Source organism: Formica exsecta, unplaced genomic scaffold (genome assembly GCF_003651465.1).
Source record: "Formica exsecta isolate Colony F162 unplaced genomic scaffold, ASM365146v1 scaffold308, whole genome shotgun sequence".
NCBI classification, from domain to species: domain Eukaryota; kingdom Metazoa; phylum Arthropoda; class Insecta; order Hymenoptera; family Formicidae; genus Formica; species Formica exsecta.
This window is the reverse complement of record NW_021850337.1, coordinates 340,719-366,890: the sequence shown is the minus strand read 5'-3', so window position 1 is coordinate 366,890 and position 26,172 is coordinate 340,719. Positions and strand designations below refer to the sequence as shown.

General features: G+C 38.5%; 2 protein-coding genes across 2 annotated transcripts in view; one reads left to right on the top strand and one right to left on the bottom strand.

Moving 5' to 3' along the window:
* Window positions 1–18,721, top strand: part of LOC115237739 — a 48,805-nt gene extending 30,084 nt beyond the window's left edge. The window contains exons 2-9 of the mRNA XM_029810976.1: window positions 6,819–6,954; window positions 8,716–8,911; window positions 9,506–9,716; window positions 10,148–10,472; window positions 11,589–11,855; window positions 12,283–13,890; window positions 14,000–15,341; window positions 15,509–18,721. Coding sequence (XP_029666836.1) covers window positions 6,819–6,954; window positions 8,716–8,911; window positions 9,506–9,716; window positions 10,148–10,472; window positions 11,589–11,855; window positions 12,283–13,890; window positions 14,000–15,341; window positions 15,509–15,856 — 4,433 coding nt within the window. The 3' untranslated portion in view covers window positions 15,857–18,721. The remainder of the gene's footprint in view (window positions 1–6,818; window positions 6,955–8,715; window positions 8,912–9,505; window positions 9,717–10,147; window positions 10,473–11,588; window positions 11,856–12,282; window positions 13,891–13,999; window positions 15,342–15,508) is intronic.
* A 2,243-nt stretch (window positions 18,722–20,964) lies between these two features.
* Window positions 20,965–26,172, bottom strand: part of LOC115237770 (calmodulin-like) — a 54,356-nt gene continuing 49,148 nt past the window's right edge. Inside the window, exons 5-7 of the mRNA XM_029811034.1 lie at window positions 24,178–24,268; window positions 21,405–21,461; window positions 20,965–21,056 (exon numbers count right to left, since the gene is read on the bottom strand). Of these exons, the coding sequence (XP_029666894.1) occupies window positions 20,965–21,056; window positions 21,405–21,461; window positions 24,178–24,268 (240 nt within the window). The remainder of the gene's footprint in view (window positions 21,057–21,404; window positions 21,462–24,177; window positions 24,269–26,172) is intronic.

The window sequence follows — 26,172 nt, the reverse complement described above, 5'->3', positions numbered from 1 at the left end:
AAGGGAAGAGATATTCATTTAAAATAATAAATATTAAATTAAATATAAAATTAAATTCGAAACGAAATATACATGTATATGTCCTATAAATTTGACTATATTATAAGCTTGAGAGAGAAGGGTTAAATATAAATGTTACATAAGTCTTGTAATGCTCTGATTTCTGATTTATTTTGTGTGAAATATATTAGATAAAGTGACTGGACAACATCTTAATCGGTCGAGGACACATCCTCTGTTTTTGAAACATTGCGTGTTTGATATTTCCACAGTTTTTTAAAACTCCATGCGCGTTTGTTCTAATTTTATTTTTGCTATTTATTATTACGAGAAAATAGATATATTATATTTTATATTCTGTTTGTGACCTTGTCATATTAAAACTTCAAAGCTTTAAAACAAATGTATCACTGTTAATACCGCTCTTATGTTGTTTCATTTCCCTATAATTTATTCAATATTAATATCATCTATAAAAACGTTATAAAAACGTTTTATGAACGTTTACAATATTTTTAATAATCATTTGTATGCAAATAATTAAATCATAAAATAATTTTTATTAAAAGAAGACAAAAAATGCATATAAAAATATGCTAGTTTTGTTTTATAAAAATTATGCATTATTCTTTCTCTACTTTTTTTCTTTCGCATTGAATATGATCATCCTATTTTCGCATGATGTGCTGACAAACTTCTGCGTTTTTTTTTTTCGATAGTTACAGTTTCAGTAGACTGGTTTCAAGCCGAGTTATATTCTAGCCGAGGTGGATCGAACATCGACGTGACTAAAAAGGTGGGGGGGTAATCGAACTTGGAACTGGGTCGCGACTGTTCGATCAGCGCCTGCCAACCTCGATGCGCCAGTCATAACTTTTTTTATGTTTTTCACACTTTTCGAGGTTTCTAAATTCACATGGTAGCCACTTTTCTTCTCATCCTCTCTTTTTTTTCATGTATAAATCTCGATATTCAACAAGTTCACGATTAATCTCTAATCGCTTTTTCCATGCGTATTGCTTTGAAACCGTACGATTAATACATATAACCGGTTCGCAATTACAAATGTTTGTGAATGCAAATAGGACATGTTGCATATTCTATTTATGGTTATGAATATTGTCATCAGTAGAGTCTTTGATATTTCTACAATATTCAATAACTGCGTGCAATAGTTTCAATAGTTACAAAGAGATCGTGACTATTGTGACTATTGAATTGTGTACTCATTGAATTGTTGTAGTCGAGAATTGTAGGGCGATTTTACAATGTATAGCACAGTTCTAATTAGCTTTAAAAATCAATAAACTAGTTGAGGCAATCAGAATAAACAAAAAGTGATTATTATACGATATAGTTTTTTTCTACATTTGTTTTTTAAAAAAATGATAGAATAATTAATATTAAGATAATAAAATTATTATAACGTTATTAGAATTATTTATTTAGAATGGCAAAATTGTTTTACATGTAGATAAAGATAAACGCCTATATTAAAGAAATATCAGTAATTGCTTAAGATTGGAGAGGAGTACTGAGAAATAAAAGTTGTTAACTTGACTAAATCCATTTAATCAATTACCATTTTTAAAATTGAAATATTTAAGTATTTAAGTCAAATATACGTCATGTTAGATTTAATATGTTGTATTTGACTTAAATACTTAAATATTTCAATTAAAAAAATGGTAATTAGTTGCACGGATTTAATCAAGTTAACAACTTTTTTTTCTCAGTGTGTCAGTAAAAGATGCACGCCCATAAAATTGTTTTAGCTCTTAAAACAGGAAATGAGAATTGAATATGATATACATTAATTTTAAACTTTTTATTCTTTTCATTTTAATGAAATGAGATTGATTATTTTCGAGGTTTCTTTATCGTAACATCTTTAATTGCGAAGATACGTCGCGCGAACAGATGTTGCATCGCGTAGTTATTTTCCACGTCTAATTAAAGTTTTCTCGGTAAATATGCACGTTGCATTGCACTCCGGATATACGGCCTGCGTGACGATGCCTACGACTGGCCCCGTATGCTAATGAATCTTCCGAGGTCAAAAGAGCTCGCTCGAATGGTCTAAGCTCTAAGCGCAGACGATGTGGCGCTGGCCGGACTCTGTATTATGACTCTGTTTAGTCGAGAAAGAGATTTTCTAACGAACGCGACACAAACGCGATTTTCGCGACACGCGAGACAGAAGAGCGTGTGTATAATTGACATTCGTCAAAATAATTTCGCGCGGAAACGCCCTCCCGATACGCGGAAACGTCAGTATTACGCATGCGGATATAGAAACCCATTTCCGCTAAATGCGCTGGTAATTACAATCGACTGACTTCCCGCCATCAGCTACTATCGAGACATCAAAGTGCCGCGCTTCCGTGTCGTTCGCAGAATCGACGCTGACGCGATGGAGAACGAGTTTACATATCATTTGTTATCGCCAGATAACTATGTATCATACCGCGGTGCTGAAATGCACGGCGCGGTGTGCGACGATGAAGCAAGTCTTGCGGTCTCACATCATATCATCAAAGCGACCGCCGCCGTGCAACTTTTTATTTCGCGCGGAAGTGCGATGAAAACTAAACTCTTGTAAACTGTGGAATCCAATTTAAGCGCCCTACATTTAATTTATCGCGAATATATTTAATTTAATTAAATTTATTTATGATTTTGCAAATCCACGCGACGCGGTGTACAAATATTAACATTAGCGTAAATGCGTCTCGTCTCTCGCGTCTCTTTTTACGGATGCGATTCGCGCCCTAGTTATATAGAGAAAGAAGGACTCTTGTATGGTAGACAATCATTTGGTGAAACACAGCCAAGTATCGTCCTTGAAATTTCGATCAAACTGCACCCATCGCAGAAACCCGCGGGCATTTTTCGAGAAAGGATCCGCTCCTTTCTTGATTCGGGCCGGTTAATTCGCAATCATAATTCACGATTATATTTCGGCGAATGTAAATGTCGCAGCTCGACGAGGAGAGAAAGTGATCGTCTCCGAGATATACGCATGATATCTTTCGAATTGCGACACCTTGGATATTAAAAAAAAAAAAATCAGTATGCGATATTGTAAGTATAGATATTTTATTCAATTTTTTTCTAAGAATGAAAAAAATTAAGAATGTTGTGTATATTCTTGGATTATGTATTTTTACGTTGCTGGATACATTTGTGCATAATGTGTCGCGACTCTATATGCCCTAGGTGACATTATAAGTATTCCACGGATCGCGCTCGTTACGTATTCAAATTATTTCCGCGGAATCGGTTATCGTCGGCGGAACTGAAAGTATAGCCAGCTCGATACATTCGCGATTTCATATCCATTCCGTTCACCGGACTTATCGACAAGATCGCGTACTTCGCCCTAAGCGTCGGTTACGAGCACCGCACGAACATTCAAGGAATATATCTTGACGTCACATCTATGACGGAAAATAGAGCCGGCCGTTGGACATAATTTAATAAAAATCATCAGCTTATCGCAAATGAACGAATTGCGAGCTGTCAATCGTACACTTATTTCGACGTTCGATAATCTCGTATCTGTGCGATCGAAGAATGTTGCATAATCGATGATACAAACTGAAACTAGACTAATAAATACCTAAAGACATCGCTTCTTTCTCTTGTCAAGTTTAAATATATTTTACTCTGATAAATATATATATTAAAAGAGACACATAACAAAATCAATGATAATTACTAACTTTTGATGGAAGATTACTAATTTTACCGAGCAATCAAATTAAAAAAAAAAAAAAAAAAAAAAAATGGCTCGAACGGAATCTCTCTCCCTCCCTCCCTCCCTCTCTCTCTCGAATGGTGAAAGAATCCTCGCGAGGACATATATCGCGGATGGATAGAATAATTAGCTTCGCGCGGCGACGGACGTTTACTGGCATTACGCAGCACGACGGCTATTCAGAGTACAGAGGAGCGGTGCACGCATACTTGGAAGCTGTATACGCGCTCCCTCCTCCTCCTCTCGCGCGCGAGTGGTGGTGGTGGAGAGAGCTTTTAATATTCACGTCGTGCGATCAAGACAAATTGAAATCCAGTCCTCGGGCCGCGCCATTCACGCGCGGCTACGCGCCACCTCGGCCTTTTGTAACGTGATTTAGAGTCTCCCGCATATTATTAGTGAGCCGATAATGGGACGAGGAGTCCGAGATCGCCGAGGTGAATCTGTAATACGGTTCGTGGCACCCGGACGCGCCTTTTATCCCGACCGTTGCTGCGCGACCGCGCAGAAGAAAAACGCGTTCTCTCCGCCGTCAATTCGTTCCGTTCGCACGTGGAATCCCGAAGAATGACGCTCGCGGTTTTTTTTTTTTTCTTTTTCTTCTTCTTCTTCAAACGTTTCTCTCATACGTGTATGTACGCGGCCTCTTTACGCGGCCGATCTCTGGGTGTTTTATGCCGCGCGTCTCGTCGAGAATGCAAAATTATCGCCTCTGCGACGCGTCTCTTATAAACGCAGTAGCACATACATACATACGACTTCCTCTCGGAGGATTGAAATAATTTTCGAGATAACGCATTTCGTTGGGGAAAAATTATTCCTAATTAAAAAGCAAGGCGGCTGGAAAAGCGCGTGATGCAACGATACGCCCGGTGAAACCTCGACATCGCGATCTTACCTCTTGCGCGCCGCAAGTATAATAGCTTCACTGTATGTAGATCGTATATTATTTTTCCAATTATGATCGCGATTATTATATGCCTTTCTCTCGTCTCACTTTGATTACACGTGAATCGTCTTTTAATTTCGTTCTCATTAAGTCGAATCTGACGCCGAAACAGACGCGCTTGTCTGGCTCGCGGTATAATTATCATGTCATTATTGTTATCAGGACGCGGCTGCGAGAACGCACTCGACAAGTAGCGATTACAAGTAGCCTTTGTTTTGGGAAAATCGTACAGCAACCAAGCCGCGCGATATTATTCAAGGCAAGAAGATCGCTATCTTGAAAGTCTCTTGAATTTGATAAAAATGCATTCACTTAATTAATTTAATTTAATTTAATTCTGCCTGTAAAACTGTTATCCATCCGTTGATCCGGTCAACGACCTAGGTTAATGACTGCTATGTGTATTTAATAACCGTTTAAATTTCGAGGAGGAAGAAAAATACACACGCTAAGAAAAATAATATTTTTGCGTCAACAAAATTCCAATCTTTCGCTAAATTCTAATACATTGGTGGATAAATTTCACAGATTGATAGGATAAAATTTCAATAGATTGATAGAATTCGACCGAAAAAAAAAAAAAAAAAAAAAAAAAAAAAAAAAAAAAAAAAATGCGGATGGAAAGAATCAGTACTAGGTAGCAATTTCCACGCTATTTTAATGATGTTTTCCTATCCAATTAGATGCGGCAGCGAGAGTAGATACGCCAGGTACCTGCAGACAGAACTCGATAGTGTCGCGATGATGTTCGTTGCCGAGTCAGCGGATCGTATCGCGTCACCGCGGTTCACACGTTGAGAGACATATTAGAGGATCGTGGCACTCTACCGTACCTAAACTCTTGAAAGTTCTGCGCGTTCGCTCGCGTATATAATTTCGCCGTGCCGCGCCGCGACCGGTTGTCGATCAAGCGCTTTCGTAAGAAACACCTGCGAGTCATTATCCCTCGCCTACCTTGGCTTTCCCCCGGCGATTCGATTTGCTTGCGCAAAAAAAAAAAAAATGGGAAAAGAAAAGAATCGCCCGCTCGCCGCTCTAAGCAATGAATGGATTGTCTCTCGGACAGGCCAACTGCATGCCAGGAATTCGAGAATCGTAATCATTCGACGTGATGAATATATTGGGACGCGTGTGACGAAATGTCGAGATAAAATCATCGCGTATCTCTATGGGGGAATGTAGAATGAAAGAAGAGTGGCTTTCTCCGTTTTTTTCGGTCGCCTGATGCACACCGCGGATATCAGACCACAAAAGTCACCGCGTGGATTAGGTCTCGCGCGACACGTTCTATATACCAGTTCTATAAAGAGATCGGCGAGATTTACGACGGCGATTGTGGGAGCGCGCAAAGTAATTATGGAGACGTAGCGGATTCTCCCGCGAATAAATTTGCATATATTTCGCGATACGATTGCAATCTGATCGTGTGCCTTGGGCGCGAATTTCATTGAGTAACTCGATACCGGAGATTCGATTCGGTGGACGACATTCTGAGTGGATTTTGAAGTGGTAAAGGAAACCGACTTTAATCGACGTTTGCCGCGCACATATCGCGTTGTTTGCGATATGTTGCACCGTTCTACGGCAAACTCGACTCGGTAAAGGCTGGAAATAGCTACGGAAACGCAGCTTCTTGCAGTTTAAACCAGATATTTTAACACCTCGATACATCGTCGACAACGTATAGCCATAAATAGATTCTGTATTTTCCACGCTGTTTGTTCACATCGCGCGAATTACGTCTTTGCGATATGCAGTGAAATATCTTTTGTAAACGCCAAGAATTATATAAAAAGAGAGAAAAATTTTGAACATTTATATATATAAGATTATTGAAAAATCAAATAAAAAAAATTTTTCTCCAAATTGATCTAATTGTAATTGCTGTGAATAAAGTCTTAGTGCGATAAAGTAGTCTACGCCTGACACTGTTTTATGGGACAAGATTAAAAGAAAAAAAAATTTTTAAATTTCGGCGTGAAAAATTAAAAAAAAAAAAAAAAAAAAAAAAAAAAAAATGAAGCTTTCGCGATCTTGACAGAAACTTTTCGCGAAAGCAGAGGTTTATTATTTACGTCCACCTTTCACCGGCGTCATTTTGTGTTTCAGTGGTTTATTGCGACTATACTGCCTCGGGAAGGTCACTACAGTTCCTTGAAGATTACATCGCGAAGGAGGTGCTGCCATGTTTGGGCGACACTCGGGCATCCACGTCCATCTGCAGTCTACAATCATCTCTTTTTAGGTAAGCAATAATGGCAGTCCCTGTCCTTCGGAAGAATGAATGTGCTTTACAATTTATGCAGAAGTCCGCCCAATTTTTGCTGAAAATATATAATAAATTATTATATAAATAATTGAAAAAAATATTTGATTTGTTGCAATTTATTACAATAGAATTTTATTTATATCAATTCTTTCTTTTTATTTTCTTATTATTACATTTCTATGCCATAGATCCGTTTTCCAATTCATTTCGCTTTACGTTTAATTTGTTAATATGTATTCTATTGTTTTTTAATTTCTTGTAGAAGTATTTTTTTATTTTTTTCTTCTTTCTCTTTCCTATATTATTTTACAGTCAGTTGCAATAATATCACTTGCTCATTCGGAGAGTCCCTCTCTATCATAGATTAATCTTATTCATATTTAATTCCAACAAATTTGCTGATACTTTATCTATAATGCAAATAATCTCAGACATGTTGTGCTATTAAATTGGTTTATCGTTACCTGCAATTTCTCATCCGTTATTTTCGTCCGTCAAGATGCGATTTCGCCAAGTTATTCTCGCGACGGCAATTTTATGCGTTTTACGTTGTTTTGCTCACGATATCAATTTTAAAAGTTACACACGTCTTGCATCCGGAAACTTTCCCAACCGCGACATACATAAGTTCAATCGGCGTCGAACGTAACGCTCGCATATGTTTGTTCATTAAAAAATATTTATCGCAACGACGCAGTGCTTACCGTTATCGTTCGGTGTTATCGCCGACGACAACTTTCAACCGTGGCGACTCAGAGAAATGTAGATCAAGTCGCCTGTAAATCTCGTTCGGCCGAGTCGATAGCATGAGACGGTCTCGTCTTGATTCTTCCATTTATTGACGCCGATGTCCCAGATCAATATCCACCCTCCTCGAGGCCACGGTACTTACCCTGTGGCCTGTAGCCGATGAGAAAACTGTGATAATAATGACGACACATACGACAGTCTCATCACATGATGAACGACACATTCAGAGACACGTGTACACAATGTGTAATAAATTGCTACGAGCCGCAATTTCATTTTCCCTCTCTGTCTGATTACGCGTTGTTTATCTCAAATGACGCGTAACAACGCTATTTTCAGAGAGAAGATATAAGAACGTTGTAATATTTCTCTAATTTATTAAATACATCTTATATCTAACGTTATTAAAAATTTGCAAAAAATACGCGCACGTGTATATTATTTCTTAATTATTTATGAAAAAAATTATCAAATATAATTTTTTTTTATATTTTGATACGCGGAGTGTATTTAAATTAGAATGACAAAAGTTAATCTAAATCTTTTAAATGGCAAGTTGCCCTTTCTGAGGAATTAGAGCTGTCAAGCGGATAATTTCGTTTACGGATATATAATACGTATCGTGAGAAATCGATAGAAACTATGTAAACTGTAAGGTGCGTGCACTGCTGCTCAACCTATGTCTCGTGTTTCACGTCAGACGTCATACTAGATCTATATTGACTCTGCATCAATTGCGCGAGCACGAATTTATATGTCTCTACTACTCATAAATACCATGGCATTAAACACGCGGTACTTCATAGCTTTATAATATCGTCAACAGTCACCGGCACAGTCTAAAGCATAATAGAAAGTATATTGTCGTCACTGTCAATTGCCATTGTCGTCTTCTTCGAGATGAAAAAATTGTGCGCTAACAAATTCTTTATCACCGATACCGCTTCACAATCGATTCACATGCATTCGCACGTTTATGTTTTGCAGGCATGAGGCCCGAGACATTGTCAGACATGCGGTTGGAGCCGGCGAGCAGGATGCGGTCCTGTTCACGGGTCAAGGCACCGCCGCCGCCCTTCGCACACTTTTACGACACCTCGATCTCTCGAAATCCACCGTGGTCTTCGTGGGCCCGTTCGAGCATCACGCCAACCTGAGGCCTTGGCGCGAGCTCGATGTCAAGGTAGGACAGCCGGGGTGGATAAATTCCCGTGGAAAAGCCGAGCGATTCTGATTCGAGCGCCAGATAAGGGGGAGCGGGCAATAAAACGTGCGATGGAGAAGTGCATCGTTAAAACGGGGCGTGATACGGCGGAGAGATGTGCGTGAGCGATCGAATTGTGCGCAACGAACGCGCGACGTAGCCAGCTCGACTTTTGGCAGCACGCCATTTACGCTCACGCGAGCGGCCATTCCACCTTCTTATCGCGACCTTATACGTTGCTTCATTCTTCTTTTATTATCCGACACCCTTTAAAGATTGAAGAACTTAATCGTTAACAGAGTAATAATTTATAAACGTATACAAGTATATGTATAAATATTGTTTAAACGGCCCGACTTGTCAACTCTGTCGAGGAATCTGTCCCTAACATATTTCCCAGTAACCTTGTATGGGGAACCATTCCCTATAAATATTTTCAAGGCACGATAATTTTCAAATAACCTTTAGCTTAAAATAGTCTAGATTGACGCTTGATCGTTCTTTTTAGCCACCTAATTGCGGACATACTTGTCGCGACGAGTCGTTCATAGAATCAATTAAACCGCTTTACAGATAGTACGAGTTTCCGAGACCCGGGAGGGCTTCCTAGATCTGAATGATCTCGAACGAGGACTAACTAGAATGCGGAGCGAGGGCGTTGCGCAAATGATTGGATGCTTCAACGCTGCCAGTTGCATAACGGGGGTTTTGGCAGATGACGTCGCGACGACCCTCCTGCTGCATCAATACGGCGCGCTTAGCGTGTGGGATTACACCACTGCAGGTAATGCTCGTGAACGAGGATAAGGAAAAACCGGTTGCAAGTCGATCCGATGTGATTAGCCACCGTAATATGATCTTCAATGCGAGTTGTGACGAGAAAGAAAAACAAGGAACTAATTAATCAGCTGGTTGCAAAAACCAGATATTTTTCCGTAATTTCGTATCATACTAATTTCAATGCAAAAAATTTTAAAGTCTTTGCCCGAGGCGTCGATTCATCGTGTATAAATTACGTGTTTCACTATACAGGACATTTGAAAACGTAAATATATTTCTGCACAATTAAGATAATTCAGATATTATTATTGATGACATAATATGTTTTTTATGTAAGCGCGCTCTCGCATTACGTAACGAATGCGATAGGCGATTTGATATCGGAATGGAAGCAACGACGAGCGAATCAACAATGTTATTCTACCGTGTTTCCAGCGCCGTATATTCAGATCGACATGAATCCGCATTTACCCGGAGTCGGGGAGACCGCGGTTCACAAGGACGCCATCATTTTCGCGGGTCATAAATTCATCGGCGGCGTACAATCGCCCGGTATACTCGTGACCAAACGGTGGCTCCTGCGAGAGGATGTCGAGGCAGAGGACATGAGGGACTCCCATCGTTATCATCGCGATCCCGAGCTGCGAGAGGAGAGCGGTACCGCTGGTGTGGTCGAGAGCATCAGATGCGGACTGGCGGTGCAGCTGAAAGAGAACGTCACGCCGAGAGCGATTGTCGCTCGGCAGGATAAGATTTCTAAGTGAGTGATCGCTTCTTTGAGGCCGTGCTTAACAGCGCGGTTGTTGCATGATCGAAATTGCCGCGGATTACGCAAGATATCGCTCATTTTTTTCGCACTGTCCAGGAAACAAATCAATGCTGGTCGTTTCGAATAATTTTCTTGCCGCAAATGTCTTCCTGTTTGCGAGCAAGAACGGCTATCATAGAAAGCGTCGAAAGACTCTTGGTGCACTCTTTTTCATTCGCGACTCATAATTTTCTATCTTTCGGAGAGCTATCTTTGCAGAAATCCAACTACAAACCGAAGATATTATGAATATAAATACGGCTATAGCATTATATACAGATACAAGTTGTTCTATATAGATATGATAAAGTTCGGTACAATCGTAGTTCTTGTCAAAAAATAAACATTTTTTTCTCTCGGCAAAATTTCTAGACATGCAGTTTTTGAGATATCCTATTTTTTAATATGTTGATAATTCTATTATAATTATGTTTAATATATTTATATTTTTACAATGAACTCTTGAAGAAATTTTATTTGAGTTAATAAGACCAATTTATAAAACAAATTTTTTTACAGCAACGAAATGTTTTGATATAAGCAAAACGGATGTTATTTATGTAATTTTTTCTTATTATATATTCTATATTCAACCACCATGAAGTATTCACACGAATATTTCGACATGCTCATGCCTTTAGGGAAATATCATAGTGAATATCTCAACGTACAGTTTTCTTAAGACCTAACAAATTTCTAGCAAAGACTTTTTCTCTATTTTGTTAAGTTACTCACTGTTACGTAACGTATTGCATATTTAATAAAAAAGAAGTAGATGATAGTTTTTATAATATTGCCGATTAAATCTTTGCAACAAGGATGACTTGATCCAAAAATAAGGATATATGGAAAATCATATATTTTCAGAAATTTTGCAAAAGAAAATGATGTTTGTTATTTTGACAAGGACTACGATAGTACCAGTCTGCATTGTGCTTATATGAAACATCCTGTATACATAATCGAAAAGATCTAAACTTTTTTGAATTTGTTAATTATCTTTGCATAGTTACACGGTATGTGAATAGCTTTGCGCAATATTGAATGATTATCGCTTTCTCTTTCCAGGCAAGTTTTATCCCACGTGCGTACAATCCCGGAATTGATTCTACTCGGCAGCTCGTCGCAAAACGTGAAGCGATTACCCATCTTCTCTTTTATGGTACGCCATCCTCGTGGCACGTTTCTACACCATAACTTTGTCTGTGCCGTCCTGAACGACGTCTTTGGTATTCAAGCGCGAGGAGGATGCGCTTGCGCGGGTCGTTATGCTCATGATCTCATGGGGATCGACCGAGAGCTTGCCAAGGAATACGAAAGCATCCTCTTGGAAGGGTATGTCTCGATTTTCTTTTTATTGGATTAAATAATCATTTATTCGAAATCTATTTATTTCCGGTGAAATCAGTTTTCTCTGCTGTAAATACACCAACAATATTTTTATTCTTACAAACAACATGTAAGAATTATCAGAAATCTGAATTAATTCCCATTATATATCGATTTTAATGATCATTGCTTCGTATTGAACGATACCGCCGCACGTGCGAAAGATTACGTACATCATATAGACCGACAATGTAGAAAGTAATTGTCTATTAAACTCGGTGCGGTGTAATTTCGCGTAATAGACACGCGTAGAAATAGACGTTACGTCAACCGCGCGGCAAATCGCCGCGTCTATCTTGGCGCAAGATTCTATTTTTGATAAAAGTGTCGTGCACATTGTGCAAAGAGTTTAATACACACTGTTTTATTTTAGACAACGTAATGGCACTGAGGAGACCACCGCGGAGGGTCTCAGGCCAGGCTTTGCCAGGCTATCCTTTCCCTATTTTATGACCGAGGCGGAAGTTGCCTTCGTGCTGGAAGCTCTCAAGATGGTGGCCACTGAGGGCTGGAAGTTGCTACCGCAATACGTGCTGAATCCTGATACCGGCGAATGGCGGCATCATACCAACAGCGTCTTCAAGGAACGCAAGTGGTTGGGCTCGATCAGATACACGGACGGCAAAATGAGCGCCACGGAGAGGCGAGTTTCCGGTTCCGGTATCTTTCCGCAGACTTATGGCGATTGTCTGCAAACCGCCCGCAACATTTTCAACCGCGCGCGTAAAATGGCGCAACGATATCCGCTGCAAATCGACAAGAGTTTTAATTTTGTGTGCCAGCGTATGGAAGCGTTACGTTGGTTTATGCTGCCGAGCGAGGCGCAGGATCTCCTTTTGGGAAATTCGCAAAACGTTAAACAAGACGTACCGTTCAATCCCTTGTTAGCCTGGAACAGGTTTAGCCGCACGAATACCGTCACGTGTCATGACAGTCTGGTGAATTGTCTAACGCTGACCAACGGTATCAGACGTCTGAACAGCGATATTCCGCGCACGGGTAATATGCCCATCTCAACCTCACCAAGACACCGTAGTCTACCGGCGTTGAGCACAGTTAGGCGAGCCATGATCGCGACTACGATCGAACTGAATCAACCGTCGTCATCGAGTAACAGCGAAGAGGAGAGCTCAAATCAAAATGAACACGGCAATTTCTTCGGTGGGCCTCGATCACCCGCCACGTGTCCGAATTCACCAATGCCAGTCAGATTCGCGGTGGGCGAGGCCGTGACCACCTCGGTTTTGGGATCGATATCCCGTACTGCCGTTCAACCGACAAAGGAGCAGAGGGGGTTGATAGATGCGGCCAATGCCGGACGCGCTAGATGCAATTCTCTGGGGAGCACCACTGACGGATGTAACGTTCCGGGAAATCGCGCCGGTACCGCATCGGCGTCCTCGCCGATTCCGCCGCTTCCCTTGAGCCCGCAGACTCTGACCAGTTTGGGACTGAGTACAACAAACGTTTCATCGAAGCATAAACGTCTTCATTGCAGTTGCAGCAGTCAGACGGAGCTGAACTCCCTGGAACTGGATTCTGCCGGCAGCCCGAGTCATTCGATTTCCTCCTTGAGCTATATTAATCATAATCCGGCGTCACCACCGTCTTCGTATTCATCGACCAGCGATTATACCGAGAGATTGGTAGGCGGTGGTAGATTATCACCTATCTCCACGAACACGAGCCAGAAATCCGAGGATGATCTGAGCGCTTACGTAAAGGAAATGACCAAGGAATTAGCGACGGAAATCAAATCGGAGATCCGGGAAGTTATTTCCAAAGTTGATGACGCTCTGTCGGAGACAAATACATCCGAAAACACACCGCAACATCATTCGCGAGCTCACAGTATGGTTAATCAAATATTTGTGGAAGATAAACAGCAATTGAGGCATGACTCATTCACAGCCAGTGACATTGCCGAATACTTGATGGAATTCTCAAAAGAAATGGCGAGCGAAGTTAAATCTGAGATAAGGTATTTCATTGTTATTAATAAAAAAATTAAAAATATATAATTATTAAATTATATATATATATTAAAAATATTATAATGTATATTATATTTTGTGAATTTTTATGAACAGGTGCATGGTGAACGCCGTTGATGGACTTCACAGGTATTCGCCAGATGCTTCCACTTCTGATGTTTCCTCAAACGGATGCGGTTCACCTGATCGAGGAAGAATCGTACTCCCATCATCGGCATCCCCGCGTCTTTCAAGCTCAAGAAAAAGCGGCCAGATCGAGATTACCAGCAAGGTCGGCGAATTGTCACAGCAAGAAAGCAAAATGTCTAGTGAATGTTCTTCGGACGAGACTGTCATCTATGTGATGAAGCCATCCGAGAACGAGCGCAGTCGCTCGAAGACCGAGGACGAAGAAGTGGAAAACGATGTGGATGATTACGTGGATGACGATCCACAGGAAGGACGTGGCGGCCTCGACATTGGCGACGCCCGGAAAATCCTACCGAAAATCTATTCGGCTGTGAACTCGGTTAGTTCTCAAGACAGCGGTATAAATCTGTCCTTTCACGAGAGCGATAAATCGATAGACTCGCTGGATCTAAAACGAAGCAGTAGCGCTGAATCCAACTCCGCCAACAGTCACGGACGAAAGCCTAGAACGACATCGATGATGAGTTTATCAACTAAGAGTGGTAACAAACAACACGCACGTCAAAACGATAATCTTTCGGAGGACGAGGAGTGCACGGGCGATCTGAGAGAGGAAGAGGGCGATGGTCAGGAGAATAATTTTGAAGACAATGAATCAAGACTCGAATTTCCGCGAACTCAATGGCACTGTCCACCGAAAAATATCTGGAAACCTTCGGTGGAGGCTATGCAGGAATTCGATATGATCCGGGACAACGACAGGGTCCTAGTTTGTCTATCGGCGAGCGGCAAGGACTCACTGTCCCTTCTGCATACTCTGCATCAGTACAGATTTTATGCCAGGTCGAAGGGGATTGACTTTGAGATTGGCGCGGCCACTATTGACACAGGTGGTTCTGACCCCTTGGAAATGATGAGTTATCTAAAAGCCCTGAACGTACCTTATTTTTATGAGGAACTGGTAACAGACTTGACTAACGCTAACGTTGACAATCCATTGGACGCCAGCATCGCTAGCGGCACTTGTAGTTTCTGCGATAAATCGATCAGAACGCAATTATACTCTGTGGCAAAACGCAACGGATATAACGTGCTGACGCTCGGTCAACACTTGGACGATCTCGCGGAGAGTTTCCTCATCTCGGTATTACACGGTGGCGTGTTGAAAACCATGAAAGCTCATTACTATATACGTCGAGAGGATCTCAGGGTCGTTCGACCGTTCATCTACGTACGGGAGAAGGCGTTAAGACAATTTGCTGAAAGTAAAAAGCTTCCGATCTGTCAGGATTTAAAAACTTTATCTGAGGTAAGATGTTCAAATATTTTTTAGAAATTTTTTTAAAGCAGCAAAAAAATATATATAGCCGTGTGTCGTAGATAGACGCGTGTTTTTTAATTTAATTATTACAATTTAAGAAATTATTATCGCATTGTTATGCAAATAATTACATTTTTATTGATTTTTATTTACAGAAACAAAATAGAAGAAAGGAGTTGATGCTCCAGCAGGAACGCGCGTATCCTCGACTGCATTGGTCCGTACGCACGGCTCTACGGCCCTTGATAACCGCTCACGGGCAAATCACCGCTTTCGATTTGACCTGCGGCGGCAGCGGCGGTAACAATATTGTCAACAGTCCAAGTAGCAGCACCAGCAGTACTTGTAGCAGCATAAGCGGCGGCGGTAATAGTAATGGCAGCAATACCAGTAATCAACAGAAGCGACATAGGAGAACCAAGACGAACAATTCCATGGCGACTACCTCCTCATCTCAACAGACCGACGAGAACGACGAAACCGACGAGGAGCCTGTGCTCTGAGGCGGGCCCGTCGCGAGATGGGATTCCGATCATCGCGCAGTCTCATCTTCGCGTCTCCGTCGCAGATGTCCGACGTCGACGTTCGCCCTCGTTAGAAGAAGGCGATTGCGCTTCGCAGCCGCGGTCGCTGCCGCTAAAGCCAACGATCAAAGACGTGTCGAGCACGGCAATTGAGACGATAGAGAAGGAAGCATTTAAACGCAGCGATTTTGCGAAGAAAATTTGAAGAATATTCCTCGTGGTTCCTTAACATTATTCGCGTGTGTAATCCTTGCTCGTTGCGCAAGAATCTTGACGAGAATGACTCGCCGCATCAATCATTGAAAAGTGAAATCATTACAGTGAATAACCGTCTTACTTACTCGAGAAAAGTGACTATTATCGAGTTAATGATGATCTCGGATATGAACAGTTACTTTCCGAAAATTAGATGAACATTTTTCAGAGAAAAAGAAGAAAGGAAGAAATGCGGTCGACAGAATGTTATTTACTTAAACAATTTAAGGACGATGTAAGCATAAGTCCTCTTTTGTGTTTACAATGAATAAGAAATTTACTTGCTTATGGATAGTTAAGTGTATCGGCAGCTGATTAGCTGCTTTACGCGGAGATATGATACAATGATAATCGATCGATGAACCGATAACAAACAGAATAATCGACGGTGCGTCGTGCCGTTATATCATGTCACGTCGATTGTTTGCATAGGATGATAAATAGGTCGTCGCGTATACGACGTATTAAGGGACGCGATACGCTTGAAAGACGCGATAAGCGATAGCTGCTTAATATTGAGACAGATATTATGTGTTATATATCTTACAGAGAAGTCATGCAGCAGGGAGACCGGGAATAGTTTCGTGAGAGAGCCAAAACCTCGACCGATCCCGCGAAAAAGATCGTTCCACGACAATTATATCTTTTATATACATATACATCTTTTTTATTTGATATGTCGTCCCCTTAGTATCGCTCTAATAATTAAGATCATTGAGATCTCGCAATGTCTTTTTCTAATGCGCATTTTCGATGGTATTTTCGACTTTCTCGATGGTACGACTTAATGATGGACGTCATTTTTTGCGGTCAAAAAAATGCGTCTTTCAGATGATCTGTCGGGAAAATTTGTCGGTTTGCGGTTACGTCATTTCAAGTGAATTGGGTGCAATATCATTCATTGAATCGGTTAATCCGCTTTCGAGAAGCACAATCGCTCGATCAAATTTCAGTTATCGAGATAGAGATGCGAAAGAACCACATCGAGAGGTAAAGGTTTTGACGAATTCTCACCTGCATGAACTTCGAGAAAGAGGTACTCACGCATGCATGCGATGCGTAAGGAATTAACGTATACGCTTTTCGCGAATAAAACGTATAAAGACATTGGAGATTGTCTAAATATTTTCAAATAACAAAAAAAAATTATTAAGAAGGGTACTAAAATTACGACAACAATTAAGAAACGTATGAAAAAAAATTAATGTCTTGCTTTCCGTAATTTGGTGCGATAAATACGAGAGACTTGTAATAAAATATTAATTTAAGAATTTGTTAGAAGAGAGACAAGTTTGTCGTATCTATCGGACAAATATTTGAATGGCGATCTCCAATGTTTTAGACTGTGCAAAACGAAGGCTGTTTCTTTTTAACTGGCATCACCGACAATGCGATGACACAATAAAACTGCGCTTCTTTTTCAACGTAAGTTTGCTAATCCGCGATGCAGCTCGATCGACGCTGTGATCGATAAGTTAAGTTTCGATACAAAAAAATAACGACGGCGAATGATGGACGAGTTGCAAATAAGAGTCCAGTTATATCGTCGGTTTCTTGAAAAATGTAATAGCGTGATAGATTGTTGCGTCCTACACTCCGATGAAAAATATCAAACAAGCAAAATGCTAAATCTTCGAGAAATAGGAAAAAAATTAAATTAAACTTTGATCGAAGATGTACCAAATTACTCTAATGTTTTGTCTAACGATAACAAAGACTTGAGCACGATTGCATCAATAGTTCAGGAATCAATTAGTTGGATGAACGATTCGCGATTCTTTTCTAGATTATAGAAACCTGTCTATTAGATAGACAAAGCGATAAAATTCGGTTAATATGTATCATTGCTAATCGGCAATGATGCTTCGATCATGCAATAAAATATATACAAAGAAGATTTCCGAAAGATTATTCGCAGGGTACTTAAAATTGACACGTCTATAATGATAGAGTCTAATGATAAATTATGTTACGTTGGGAGGGAAGCACATATAATTTGGACCATGTAAACGCCAGTTGACAATGAATCAGCCGGATGACAGTTTAAGGAAACTAAGTAAGTGGATAGTCCAAGAAAAACTAATATCAAGATTTGTGAAAGGACATCTGATAATATATACATATACATAATTCATAAGCCGATAGGCACCAATCGATTATGATACTTATAGCAGCAGTCTTATGTTGTTCACTTCTTCTCTCATGTTCGGCTGTTGTACGCTCGCTAATTGTTAGGACTATAAGTAAGACTTAAGACTTGTATGTAGAGATCGCATGTACAGCAACGTACGCAATGTAGACGATGACCGTATAAAATAATACGTACGTACCGTTTGTGTCGTACTCAGTTTTTTAAAGCGTTCGTTCATTCGTTTGTTCGTTCGTTCATTCATTCGTTCATCGTTGAATCCAAGATGATAAAAGGCGGAATTAACAACCAAATGCGATAAGCGAAAAGGAAGTCTTGATCTATATGAATCATTGCGAATAGATATTCTCATATTTTCCGAGAGTTACGAAAGGGACATTGTTACTGTAAAGATATGTAAGTTTATTTATCTCTAATAAAAATGAACGTTTAAGAAAAAAGTATACTTTCCTTATATGCTAATAATCCATTAATTCATTAATTAAAATCAAGATTTCAAGAGAATCATGATTCCAGGAATTTTTAGAATCTTGTTATGTCTGTTAGCGTGTGAACTGGAAAGATTTAACTCTCAAAAATCGAGAAAGTATCAGAACATAATCGGCAAATAAGTGGCACGAATTAAAATTCCGAGAGAGAATCACACAATTGCAGGAATTTTTAGGATTTTTAATCTGGTAATTTAAACTGGTAAAAATCGGCAAATAAGTGGCACGAATTAAAATTCCGAGAGAGAATCACTATCACATCATTTAATTCTCGAAAATTGGAAAAGTATAGGGGAACAAAATAAGCAAAAAAGATCGCACGTACTGAATTTATAAAAATCGCGATTCCAGGTATTCCTAGAATTTTAAATCTGCCGCTTTGATCCGGGAAAAATTAAACTCTCGGAAATTGGAAAAGTCACAGGAGAAAATATAATCAGTAAAGAGGTGACACAAACTAAAATTCGAAGAATTACAATTCCAGAAATTCCTATAATTTTGATATCTGACAATTAGATCCGAGAAAAATTAAATTCTCGAAAATCGAAAATATTAAAACATAATCAATAAAAGGAAGACACGGGAATTAAGTTTACAAGAATTTTAATTCTAAGGGCACTGCTTTAGGAAATGTGTTGAAAGGAATTGAATTAATTTAACAAAATGTTTTTTAGCGATTTATTAAATCCTTTAAAATATTTTAAACAGCGTGCGGCTTTGTTATTGGCGTAACAGTGATATAGTCGTTTAAGGTACATAATACGAGGCCTGACGAGAGCAAAGCGAGCGAAGATCGACATAAGATTCGCTCGCCTGTTCGGCTTGGACGCCGATGATTTCAGGCGACCATTTCCGAGAGGGATCGTGAAAGGTTCATCGATTTGATACGATTATGCAAATCAGCGAGATTGATCGAGCGACGCGATCTTTTGATCTTCTCTTTCCCCTCGCTCGGCGATCGCGCCATCGCATGCCGACGCATGCATCGGCACGATCTGTTGAGAATGGTGCGGTGCATGTTTTGTCCCTCTCTTAAGATTATTTTAAATGGAATATAACATTATCTAGTGTTAGACGCGAGAGTAAAATCGAGAGAAAGTCCACATACGAGACGGAATTCATTACGATCTAGTCGATTTTATATCTTAAAGAGTCGCCGAGTGCGGCGTCGAGAGACTCGGAAAAAGATAGAGCCGGCGAGAAACGGTGCCGTCTCTGATATCGAAGCAGTATAGGATCGAAAATACGTGCAAAATGAATAATTTATCTCAACTAGGTTAACATCTCTCGCACTTAATGCTTGCTTTTCGTGTCGCGAGAGATTATCTCATACTCAACTCATTCATTAGCATGACACGAGCTGCATTTCGTTTCGCGAGATGAAAGTCACCATAGCCGACCGCTGATGATTTATCCATCGTTTTAACAAATTTATGGCACATCGCCAGAAACGCTTATCGTTGTCCAGCGTGGCAAAATCTCACCAAGAGATTCGTTACCAACTGACTCATAATTATCTGGCTGTAATTTTATCAGTGATTCGTTAAATGTGCCAAGAAACGTTTCTCGTAATCTCATATTTTATTTCTGTATTTATTCATTCAATTTACGTTGCAATTGGAATTTTTATTTGATTTAACATTTTAAAATTAATCTGTTTTCTCAAATAAATATTTTAATCTTTTTAATTAATATGTCATATTTTTTTAAATTCGTTATAATTTTTGGAATTATAATTTACAATATTCATATTGCACTCATTTATCAGCAGACGGCTTATAATAACTAGTAGTCAAATAAAGTTTCACGAACCACATTGAGTCATGACATTCGTGATTTATCAAGAATCCCCCGCTTGAGGGAAGCTCAATTCGTATCTGACGCATTTAGTTATACATCAATAATGCAAATTCGTGCTGTATTCGCGATAATTTGCAGATAATGTAGCTCAGTGCAGATTATTTTACCTATTCACGATGCATTTAGCGAGACTTTCGCATTCCAGCGTTAAAATTTGATTCGAAATTGGAGAAGAAGGATGAGAACTAATAAAACGTAAACGGATTCGCGTAGTCAAAGTTGAGCCGCGTTTCGTTTGTGGAGGCGCAATTGCACGCGATTCGAATTGCAAACGTGAGAGAAGGGGATATTTCGTGCAAGTCGAGAGATTGCACATCGTTTTTGCCTGATCTGGCTTATCTAACAAAGAGAAGCGGTGACTGCAGCTCTTCTTCGTCGTCTTCTTCGTCTTCGTCGATTCCCGACTCGCCGAGAGCATGAACGAATTCTGAAGAATTAGAAAAATATTAAATAGATATTAAATATATTAGGATAATAACAATTTTTCGTCGTGGATTTATTTTTATAATAAAGAAAAAAGAGGAAAAAAAAAATAAAGAGAGATGTATTTTTTCCTTTTCTTTACTTTTTGTATAGTTCTTAAACAGCTTTTACCATTTCATACTTTCCTCAGAAGAGAATTATATTTTCTTCCTATTTTAGATATAAGTACATCGATCATCTTACGGATGGATCATGTTCGAGAATAGAAATTGAAATTTTTGTTTCACTGCTGTATTTATTACCGCATTTTCTTTACGAGAGTAACTGTAATATAATGCAAAAGAAATCTTACCATAGAAATCAATTCGGCCGTCCCCATCCACATCCACTTCCTTAATCATGTCTTCGACTGAAAGCAAAATGAAAGCTTCTTATATTGCGCAGACGCGTTTTTTTCGGTATTACTGAACCACTGAATAAGAATTGTTGTTATAAAAAGAAACTCAGAGATATTTCCTGCGTGGTATGTAATTGAGGGAATTTTTGCGTATTTCTATATTTCTAAACTGTCGGCTTCTCACACGAAAATCCACATATATTTTCTTGCAGTAATTCAATTAATATATCTTTGCCGCGTTCAGCAATGAGGATTAATTCGTATCACGAGTGCCGTCATCGATGCCGAAAGAAAGATATTGCCGATATACCCGCATTATTTCCACGTAGAATTTATTGCTACGAAAAGGAATGAAGACGGCAATACGATCCGTTACGGAACAACGCTGGCATTCGAGGACTTTTCTTGAAATGCCTTCCTGAAATTTCCAAAATTAATTTTTACTAATAAAAAAATATAATTCTTATTAAACATCTTTATTATTAGTCTCGGTTTTATTATTATTATTATTCAAGCTAATCAAGAAGCTTTATCTTCGATCACACACATATTCGCTTAAAATAGATATGTAATACTCCGATAAACTAATGCTAAATCATAAAATTAAAATAGCAATACATAACGTAGTATAACGTTGAAATATATAATATAACGTAGCGATGTATCGTAGCGATGTATAGTTTGCAAACTATAATTCGGCCAATTGTGGCGACTGTCCCGAACTTTGTGCGATTTAGTTTAAATTGATTGCGGCCAATCAAGAAACTTATGTTGATCGTCGGTCGTGCGAGATTATCAAATTACTATCGATTGATATAAGCAAGATTTTCCGGACCGATGAACATGTTCTACTTGCATTTTGACACAGAAAAATTATCTATATTTTTTGGTCTCTATCCTTGATATTCGTAACTTAATGCGTACAATTGCATTGAAACTCACATTTTAGCTTTGCAACAATGCCAACATTTTTTGCAAAGCTACGAATTAATAATTATCAAATCATGTTTGAACAATAGTTATGGATTTTTTTTATCGCGTTTTTCGTATTTCTTGTTTCTCGTTCATTTTTACAGGAACGTAATTCTAAGTAAGTGTAATTACCACTCGCGCAAGAGGATACTGTGCACGTTTTCTTAACAAAGGGTCAATTATCTTTTTTTAAATGCTTTTTTAAATATATAAACTTTTACGTGCACTTCATTCTATCAGAGAAATTACGCTGGAGCAATTAAGATCTCCCGGAAGAGTTTCGCCCGTGGAAAAACGTATGCGCGAAACGTGAATCTTCTCGCTTGTATCTTCTCTAGACGTCTTATATAGTCTATTTATATTCGTCTTTTAATTAAGCGGCATGTATTCGCGAAGATTCGTATCGCGGGTCAAAATTTCATTCTTTGTCAAATGAAAAGTATCGTTCCCTGTTGATAAATATGTGCCGAGATGTATGCGAGATTCTTGTGTATTTCCAAAGCGTTATTCAATCAAGACGATTGTCGTAATCACGATTAATACCCGGCGTCCGAGAGGAAACATGTCATGGTTTGCAACTAGTTGCAATCCGGATTAATGAATACATGGCAATGTGTTCGGAGAGTATCCACAATAGCTGTACATAAATGCATGAATTCTATAAAAGCCATTTATCGTATTATTTAATAGAATATAAATTTGTAATGTATTCTAAAGGATATATGTATAAACGTTATCTCTGTCTAATATGCGTGAAATTTGTGGAAATCAAATTATCAGTAGTTAATTGAAAATATGTCTTCGAAATGATCCACGTAATTCTACGGCAATAGCCGCACAATAATCGATATTGTGGCGCGACAGGGCATTTACGATGACACGAGTGATTTCGTTGAGTTCGTTGCTTGCTTTATTTGTGCAAACACTTGATTGGCACAAGCGCGAGAGAAAAGCTGACGTTTTCACGGTAAAATAATCGTGAAGCGCGATAAAGACGCGGTCTTTAGGATTTGCGATAGGCGTGTGTCAACAAACGGAATCAGGAAATTCAAGTTTTGTGACTCTGTAAAATAACAAGGGCAAGTGTTCAAATAATATTCCAGAGCAAAGATAATAACTGAAAAGTGAATTGGGGAATGCTACATTCTCTCGTGGAAATTCTGTTAAATATTGCGCAAGAAACGATATATACAGCACCCTTTTATTTGATCAGACAAAATTGCAATCTGATTTATTTTCAGCAAAGTAAGGCTGAAAATGGACCATTAATTTTAGTCTTTTTAAAAATATCTTAATTAATAAGCTTATTTTGGAACAAAGTATTATCTTTAGAAATCATTGAAATTCTCAAATATTTCTGTAAAATTGCGAAATTGCATTAATTTGCTTATAAAATTATACTTGCAGAATTATGTTACTTTTTTACGAATACAATCAGGATCAACGATCGTCTTTATAATATCAATATCAAAAATTAATAATGTTAATAGTAAATAAAACTTTCGATAAAATTATATATATTATAAATAGAAATTGATTCGAATAGTACCGTCCCAATTCTACCATAAAATACGCTTTCCGAGAATCAATCGGTTTTAGGTGTGCCAATTTAGACGGAAATGATCTACTTTGGCTTTTATTGCTAAAGTTTCTCTTATCAAAAGTATTTTAGATGGAAAACATCGACGCAAGTTATATCCATGTAATCACGTCACGTTCATCGTAATAAACCATCAGTGAATACATTAATACTTACTTTCCTCCTCGGAAAGATCTTCTCCCAGACATTGCAAAACCGCTCTAAGGTCCGACGCAGTGATATACCCACGATTATGTTTGTCAAATACCTGTGCGACAAATAAACAGAAAATCAATTCAATATGTATAACACGGCAAACTATTGCTCATTTATTTTTCAACTCTCTTTTACGGAACATTATTGTAATATAAAATATTTCAAACGGCAAGAAATAAAAATTTAATTGCGTCGTTTATATCACTAACTTTTATTAATTTTGATTTCTTTGAAATGTTCGGATAATTGCGGTTGTAGCGCGAGAGAAATCGATATTTTCTCACACCAAGTTTGTTGTTATATCTTCCTTCGTCGCTGAATTGGTGGTGCCGCAATCACATAGCGACTTCGAGGGAAAAAAAGATACGGCAAATATTTTTTTTCGCGAGGGAAATAAGCTTCTCTTCGAAGAGCTCACTTTACGATGGTGTTTACGAAAACCTTTTGCTCTTGTCCGTCTTTACCTCCGCTCATTATTAAGCAGGAACATTCTAACAAGCGATGTCGACTTTTCCACAATTGTGAAAGGAAATCAAGACGAAAAGATACGGAGGGACTACAAACGAGACATCAATCATTCTTCCTTACTATTAATTGTACACACGACAGTATATTCTAGTGGCACAATTTGTATGAAATCGAAGCAAGCAGACGCGAATCGAATTGTCCAGATTCTTCTCGAAATAGAATTATGATTGATGCTGCATCAGAGAATTGTTCTCTTTGAAACGTTCGCATCTGGTACATGATCGCTTATGTTACTACATTTCACAGCAATCTTCCGTTCAATGCTCTGATAGATTTATTGAAGCAATGATAGGAGGAGCATTGTCGAAATTCGTCAAATTGGCACAAGGATTGCTCGCAAAATTCTTCACCTCTATTTTTCGCTTCTGCGAAGCCTGAGATCGTAGGAGGATTATCACAAGGAGCACTTTGGCATTTAGCGTACAAGACAATGCAGAAACACCTGCTATTGGAAGCAATATATTGTTGTGCACAATATTACTTGCTCGTACGAGCATAGCCAGCTTGTTTCAGATGGTTTGTCTAAGTTACATTAATGAGAAGTTATTGCAAGTACAGAGAAACAGCTTAGATTGCGTCGTCGAACTACGTTTGCGATCTCCTCCTTGTTTGTCCGATATCTAGTAGAGCATCCCTTTACTCCTTTGTAGAGGCAAAGAGGCTTACTCTAAATATCAAACTACTGCTTTTCTGCGTATAATTTAGATAGACAAGTTTCGCAGCGGATGCATTTCGCAAAGTATAGACTCTTACACAGAATTTTATTTTTTCGTTCTGACAGTCAGATTTGAAAGAGAAAGATATTAAAGGAAGAGAGAATTGAAAGAATAAATCAAAATATATATAAAATCAAGTTTAGATAATATACAAAGATCATATGTCATCTTGAGGCAAGGATTATAGTATACATGAATAAAAAAAATAACTTATTTTGTTTTATAAAAAGTAATTAAAAATATCTAATATAAATTATATTAGAAAAATTGTATGTGAAATATCAAAAACATTTATATATATATTTTAAATAAAAGGCATTTTAATTAATATATTAAAATTTTTATCTTAATAATCATTAAAATACATTTCTTAAAAGATCATTGTTAATGTTATATATTTTTGATGTCATATATTTTGATAACACTGTTGTCGCGCGAGATGAGTTTGACGATACAGATCTTTGAGAATTTTATAGAACCCTAAAAAAACAAGGAACCATAATCAATATTTCGATCTAAAAAGTTGATTTTCTAAAAAACAAACTTCCCTGGACAAAAAATATTATCCTACAATTTCAATTTATTTTTTTAGGAGAACTTCAATCTTATATCACGATTGCTTTGCGCGCGATCCGTTTTTTCTAGATATTTTATATAAATACGGAATTTATAGAAAATCTGTAAAAAATGTATATAAAATATATATATAAAG